This window comes from Sceloporus undulatus, chromosome 1 (assembly GCF_019175285.1).
Source record: "Sceloporus undulatus isolate JIND9_A2432 ecotype Alabama chromosome 1, SceUnd_v1.1, whole genome shotgun sequence".
NCBI classification, from domain to species: domain Eukaryota; kingdom Metazoa; phylum Chordata; class Lepidosauria; order Squamata; family Phrynosomatidae; genus Sceloporus; species Sceloporus undulatus.
Window position 1 is genome coordinate 278600917 of NC_056522.1, and position 7970 is coordinate 278608886.

The 7970-nt window shown below is 38.6% G+C and overlaps 1 protein-coding gene across 4 annotated transcripts in view; it reads right to left on the reverse strand.

The window, feature by feature from the left end:
* IRAG1 (inositol 1,4,5-triphosphate receptor associated 1) overlaps positions 1 to 7970 on the reverse strand; it is a 125733-nt gene that overhangs the window by 42891 nt on the left and 74872 nt on the right. For all 4 annotated transcript variants that reach the window (XM_042461575.1, XM_042461496.1, XM_042461418.1 and 1 more), the window contains exons 9-11: positions 7174 to 7365; positions 3340 to 3449; positions 2347 to 2417 (exon numbers count right to left, since the gene is read on the reverse strand). In XM_042461575.1, the coding sequence (XP_042317509.1) occupies positions 2347 to 2417; positions 3340 to 3449; positions 7174 to 7365 (373 nt within the window). The remainder of the gene's footprint in view (positions 1 to 2346; positions 2418 to 3339; positions 3450 to 7173; positions 7366 to 7970) is intronic.

Consider the following 7970-nt stretch of genomic DNA (forward strand, 5'->3'; position numbering starts at 1 on the left):
CCCCCATCATCTGGTTTTTGGCAGGAGTCAGGACCATGCCCCTAACAACAAAGCTTCAGCCAGACAGCCTACTAACACCTGAGCCCTATTGAGACATTGTTGTTTTTAGTGTGACTATCCGAATAATCTCATTAACACACTCCAGTTTTGTTGTTCACACTACTTTTTTTAATCTGGACCTAATCTATCCTCATCTCTTTGAGTTCTATTGCACTTGAATAAAGATAGAGTCAATGATGTGGATGTATCTGAAGCACCTCCAAGGCATGCACAGTTTTATTCTGGTTCATCCCAGGTCTATTTGCATAAGTTATTCACACAGCCAGCAATGTGAATCTTTTAGGAAAACTCAGAAAAAAACTTGAGATTGATTATCCCAGGTTAAATTGGGTTTTCTGGCAGCCCCTCACCCCCTTAATTGGATGGATTTGAAATGCATGTGATCAAAAATATTCAACCCACATTCTACCAGGATTATTTTGACTATCTGAATAACCCCGGTTCCTGGCTGGAGTGCCATTTGGAGGTCATCCAACATTACTTTGGCTTGGAAGCTGGCTTTATTGTGCCTTGGGAGATTATCACACAAGATCCAGCTCAGCACCAATTGTGGCACTGGAAGAGAAAGTGACAGTACCGCTATAGCAGTCGATATTTTCGCACATCAACACAATAGAAGGCTAATGGCAACACAGAAGCCAAAGACTCTCATGACTGCGTTCTGCACATATCCATCAATAAAGTGTTATTATGGCTGTTTTGTGCATGTGCCATTTTGGTGCAACAGCACATGTCCACACCAATTGTGCCCCTTCCACACCATAAAGTAAGTCAAATTAAAATTTGCACATTGCTTTCAGCCAGTGAAAACAAATTTGTGCCCCATGCCTTACAAATAAGACCTAAATACACCAAAACACTGATTGCACTCATGAGAAGAAAATGCTGCCAGCAAAATGCATTCTGGGTAAATGCTTCCCCAATGACGAGAATGAAATGCCATTGACTTTGGAATTTACCACAGGTGGGGGAAATTGGGGGTTTAAACTGTCATTTTCCCAGGAAAGTTGATGTGATTTACTTGTGAATGATTTCTTGCTGGTTATTCCCTGATTATTCCCAGGATAAGTCATCTTTAATTGCAATGCCATGTGAAAATCTTCACCTCAATTGCATGACATTCCTGAAAAAATGGCTGTTTAAACCTCCGATTTTCCCCGTGTGATAATGTCCTTTCGCACCTGCCCAGTCATGCTTCATTCTCATGATTGAGAACTAATTCATGGGACTTCCCTGTGAATGACTTGTTGCTGGAGCATTCTGGGGTCTTCATGGGAGAAGCCCCAGATAAGTGTGATGCTGTGCAATTTTTTTTCCTGCCACTGCATGATTATACCTCACACATACCTTTTCCTTGCCCCTTTCCCACTCGTGTGATAATCTCCTGGGTCTTTAAAATCTTGCAAGGGCAAATAGAGTGGGACTGTCCCTAATGGCGGTGTGGCTACATGCATGCACCACCATTGGAGACAACGCAGGCTTGCTGTATGTGGATGCTCAAATCCACGGATGGCAAGTCCACAGACACCGAGGTCCCACTGTATTTGCCCTTTCAATAATATAACAACAACAACAACAACAACAACAACAACAACAATTTTATTCTGCCTTTTTCCCTAGGGAATCAAGGCGGATTACAACATAATAGCAACATAGTAACAGTAAAACATAATAGAAATAAAATTACAATTAAAAGAAACAGCTCCACAGCCCAACCCTCCTCCAGTTGTAAAAGACTGATCAAAAACATAAAAAGAAATTAAACAATGAAATAAGTTAAAAAGTGTTCCTGTTAGGAAGCCAATAAAATTGTGGGTAGAGTATTGGAGGGAGAGAGATGTCATTTTACTGTGGGGGGGGGGAGGAGAATGGGGCCAAAGAAGTTAGTGGGAAGGAGGCTAGTCTAAAAAAGCTAATCTGGAAAGGCCTGCAAGATTTCAATGGCCCCACCACCATTAGGGACAGCCCCCATTGTCCCCAGTGGCAGTATGTGCGTGTGGCCACACCACCATTAGGAACAACAGGACTTCACCTTAATGGCAGCACGGCTGCATGCATACACTGCCACTGGGGACAACGCAGGCTTGAGCATGTGAAAATGTTGGTATTCATGGGGAGCTGTCCAGAACAGATCCCCTGTGGATACCGAGGTCCTGCTGTATTTTACTAAACACAAACCAATACTTTTTCATCAAATAATATTGAAAATTTTGTCAGCATATTGGTAAATATACTTTTAAAGAATGAATCACACTACAAACAGACATTAGAAAATTTGTTTCGTACCCACAGATGTCAGTGAGCTAGCAGTTGTCCTAGTATTTCTGTTAGAATGCCGTAGATGAGGACTAACAGATCTGGAAGGGGAAAGACATAACAAGAAGGAAACACTCTTGCACAAAATAAGTATCTATATAAATTGATAGAGGCTGAATTAATATAGAATTATTAAACCTAAATTAATGTTTTATACATAGATTTGTATCACATTCAACATTTCTGCCTCTGATTGACATAAACAACTGAATTGTCACCCCAATCTAGACATTAATGTGGGCCCAGATGTGCACATTACTGCTTTATACAAAGTAAAGCATATGTGTCCTAATGCTTGTGGAACTGGAACACCAAAAATGGGTCATATTCTCTCTTTATGAGTATGCAAAAATTCAGCTCTTCTTTTTAGCGTATGAACAAAATAAGCTGAATTAATTACTGTCCAAACGTGTGTGTGTGTATTTAAAACTCCACTGTATGAAACAATTTCCAGACCATGGTAAGATCCAAATGAAAGCCAGTCATAAGATGGAGGAGGCAGAGAGAGGCTGTGTAACAAGCATCTAGCTCATATCTTTTTTATGGCTGAGCTACACATTGGAATGGCTGGGAGTAGGGAAAGCTGTATTTGTACAGCCCACAATTATTTAGGAATTGCATTCTAAGCCTAGATGAACTTTGCAACTCAGCAAATAAAAAACGGCATTTGAAGTGTCCCTCCTCTAAAAAACCTTAAACCTATGTCCTTATGTTTTAGTATATACTTAGGAACATCCTGATTTAGAAACATTCTAAATTTCTAAACTGTGCATGGTAAGGATTCTTGTGTCAGCAAATAAAAATGCCCATTGTTCATAGGTAAGGGAGTCCCATTCCCCATGTACTTGAAAACATTACAAAGTCTAATTCGATAAGTGCTTGTCAGTTCATTCCATGACCCTATAAACTACCATGTACACTCATGGCATAATAGCAATAATGTTCTGTGTGTTTATCTGTTACCTGAAAGCTAGATTTTTCTCTCTGTCTGTTTCCGGTGTACTCGTATATTCTGGAAGAACAATAGAAGGTGTGTTACATGTTCCTGCATCAGTTGGGGACTCCTGAACAGACTGCAATAAAAATATAGTTTTAAAAATTAACTTGGGAGGTAAAGGTATATCAAAGAATAGCTGCAATGGAACAATAAATTATCACCATAGTCTTACATGAAAACCTAAATTTAATGTCTTCCCAAGCTTTGTTAAATTAAAATCCTATATACCGCTATGGAATCTCACTAATTGCAGCACAAAGCTTTATCTAATTCTTGATGTATATATGCACATATAAACATATATGTATATGCACATATGCCCTCACACGTTTATAAGTGCAGCTCTGTAAACTCTTGTAAAATTTTAATTTTTAATCAGTTGAGGTCTTGTAGCCATGTCAAAGAGGAAGATTATAAACGTTTTAATAACAAAATTATTCCAAGTTATATACCCAAATGTACTCCAAATGTCAGAACATATTGTTTTGATTATTGTTAGCATATGTCAGTGGTCAACTTGTGTAATAGAACTTGCTTTAGTGAAAGTTGAACAGGGCCAGTACTGAATTACATATACAGATCCAGTGAAGGCAGTCCATGTGCATAAGTAGATTTGCACTTGCTGCCTTCAGTCCGCTATGTGTTAGATGTGCATCACAGACAGCACACTGTCTGATCTGCATGCAGATGCATATTCCCATCTTCTTTTTCTAGCAGCTACAAGCGCACAAACAAGGGGTTTGTGCACAACTAGACTTAGATCAGAATCCTAGTCTTTAGTGAAGCATATTAGTCTTAGAACTAAAGTATTATAAATATTTAGACAGGGTTGTAATACTGATACATTTTAAAATTATTCCTTCTGAAAGAGGTTTGCTGTTCAGACAGAACGAAACATTCTGTGAAACCTTAAAAGTTAACACGTATTTACGGCACAGGACAAGAGACCACCTCCTTAGATTTGCAAGAGAAAACACAAAATTATATTCGAACAGCCATTGTGCTCACCTTAAAAATCTAGAATGCAATACTCTCCAACTGTCCCAATTTGGCAGGGGCAGTCATGATTAATCGTCTGCCATCACATTGTTTCAATTGCTTTTTAAAGGTTCCATTTTCTCTCTCCTCCTCTCATTTTTCCTCTTGGTCCTCAGTTTACTTCCATTGCTGCAAATTGAGTTCCAAGTGCCAAACTAGTTTGCACTCAGTTAATTGGGGGATGGGATGGGGGAGAAAGGGGCAGAATTTTGCCCTTCCCAGTAGACTTCTGTTACCTTGATCACACAATGATGCTGCTTGATCACACATGCCATAGTTCTTATTTCTGAAATGTTGGAGGTTATGGAATTCATAGCATAATATAGTCTTATATTTAACTAATTTGCTTCCTTAAAAAAACATCAACACTGCAGCTCAAAATTTGTCAAGATTTGCATAATATGATTGTAGTGCTAGAACTGCCTTTGTAATTGACTACTCAGATACTTGGTTGCAAACATTAGAAGTTTGACCTTGGCTTTCCTTTCTTGCCTAATGTGTGCGTAAGAACTGCTGATGGGGAAGTGTTAGTTCTCTACTGCCTTCATCACTTGTTGATTTTAAATTCCCTAGGTTCACACATTATTGTGTAGACAACTCGCTATAGAATGGTAATATAATGGCATTCCCACACTGCCATAAAGCTTTTCCAGGGAGTCAGATATGCAATTTTCCAGGGACCTTTCTCCACGATCCAAAGTATGTCCAACCATTTCAAGCCAATGTACATTATATGATTGCATCCCAGTTCGTCAAAACATTGTCCTACTCCTCTTCTGGGAAAGAGCTAGCTGGGTGCTTCTTTGTAATGGGAGGACTGGCAGATACAATCAAAGCATCTATCGTCTCATAACCCCATGTAACAATTATGATAGGTTTTTCCAGGTGATGATATCCAACAATGTGAGAAACAGGAAACCCTTAGATGTGGCTGTGTAAATGTTTCAGAACAAGCAGTGGACAACATTTAGAGAATAGTCCTTGCTCCCACAATGCTACTTTCTCACAGTGAAAAAATTATCCATTTAATACCTGGCAAAATTGGGGACATACACATTTTCAAGTAAAACAGAGCAAAATGAAGATTGCTTTGTCCTGTGTTTATACCTTCCAACTGAATGCTGCTCACTAAACTCACACATAACTGACTTGTTTATCTTGAACCAGGAAACTAGCCCTCAGCACAAACGTGTAATTGTGTCAGAATGCATGACAAATCACTGCAGGGTTCAACATTTTCCTATGATGTTAAAGGAAAAGTAGCGGATGTTTTCATCCAGAGTGTAGAATACTATGTCCTAGGTTTAGAAGACAATGATAAAAGTAAAATTGAATGTGCCAGATATACATTAGGTTTAAAGTTTTCAACACATCTCACAGAACATGATGATCTTTTTGGTTTTTAAAGCCAGCTGATGAAATAAACCCTGAAAAGGCTTATAAATCATTGAACATATTTATATAGTACTGCATAATATTAAAAAGTTCTCTTTTCAAACATTCTTGTTGTCCAGCTGTGTACAACTCACCAATCTTCAAAATTACTTTTTACATAAAAGTAAACTGAACGAGTAGGAAATTTAGTGTCAAACTGTTACTGAATTGGTAAAGATATTTCTCTACATAAGTGATACAGTATGTCACATACTGTTAATAGTACTGGAAACTATGTATTGGGTTTGCTGTGGAGACTAATTGGATGGATTAAAAAAAGAAAAGAAAGTAGCTATAGTCCAACTTTAATGGCTGCAGCTACTTTTGTTTGTCTCAGGTAGCATTAACTATTTATGGAATACCTCCATAGCTGCCTGTACAATCTGGTTGAGTATGAAGCATATATATTAGCAAAGACTCATTCAGATCTTTTTAGAACATGCATTACTTCAGGGCCAAAACTGGCTGAAACCCAAGGGGAACAAATTGCAGAACTTCCATAACTATAACTTCATAACTTCCAGTTCTACCAGAAAGTTGAGGGCCTTGCTTATTCCTTGCTTAACCCCACAAATATGAATATCTAGGCAAGAATACATGCAGATAGTGCTCTAGTACTACATCATACTACAAAAATTTCCATTTGTCAATATCAAAAAATACCATACATGAATTTTAGAATGCATATGTTCAACAATTCAGAGGTAACAGATACATTTCTGGTCATGAATGGCTCGACTGTATCTATCATCAATGAGATACTGTTTTAAAATGTGCGACTGTGACCAAACAGTCATGCCTTGTCACTAGGTCCCCTTTCATAATAAAATCATAATAAAATCTGCCTTACCCACTCTGGTGCTGCCTAGATGTATTGAACTAAAACTCCCCTAATAATCCAGGGTTTATGGAAGTTGTGGACCAATACATCCAGAAGGCACTAGATAGGGGAAGGTTGCTTTATGTCATACATACAGTCTGTCGTCCCCATGTTACAGACTGCTTGGATGTTACAGTTAATTTCCAAAACACAGCAAGTATATTGAGATACATGCATCTAATATAAAGTGCATAGATAGGTTTGTCAGAAAATGTATGCTGCTCTTGGAAGCTAAGTTGGATCAGGCTTGGTTAATACTTGGATGGTGGACCACTAAGGAATGCCAGATGCTGTAGGCAAAGGGCAGCAATAACAAACTACCCCTGAGCATTACTTGCCTAGGAAACCACTATGAAATTAATAGGGGTTACCATAGGTTGATAGCGACTTGGAAGCACACACACACACACACACACACACACACACAAGATTTGTAAAGGTTGCTTACTTTGACCGAAGAAGGCAAAATGGAGTGCTGCCTCTCAGCTGACTGTTCGGCATCTTCAGGAAGGGTTGGCATGATGGGAGGCAAAGGACCCGCCAGATTGCAATGTGGACTAATAAGACCATGCACTGATGGGAACGTCTGTTTCAAGTTAACCTCTGAAGATAAGCGCTGTGGGGCCTTGTGATCCCAAGACTATAGTGGATGCCAAAAATACAAATCAAATCCATTTAAAGTCCAGGCTATTAACACTGGGATCACTTTATAATAACAAGCAGCAATAAAGTTTAAAGCAACAACTTATGTTTCTTCTTGTGTTTTATTAACTAGGGCTTTCAAGGTCTAATGTAACATAGCAAGGACATTAAGTGAAACCTTTTTTCAACATTCCTTGAATTATTGGGTGGAAGGCTTCATTGGAAAGCTTTAAGAGTGCTCACTTCTTCGATTTTGTTACATTACATTACAAGTAAAGGAATAGTTGTGATGATGAGATGCTTTACAAATCACAGTATTAATGGATGACCTGTGTATTTAGCATGGATATAGGTTTGTGTATACAAAGCATTTAATGCACATATATTCAGTCATCAGATTGTTGTGGATGTGCACTCACCACATTTCTGACACTAACAGTATCTTCTTGTTGGCTTGGGCAAAACAGGGTTGGAGCAGATGCTAGCACATGCACAGTATTCCTGTGTCTATCACAAATAATATAACTGGCTGTTAGGAACTTCCTTCATTTTTGGACAAATCCTGAATTCATTCCTTTTGGAGAGGGATTCTGAAGCAATGGC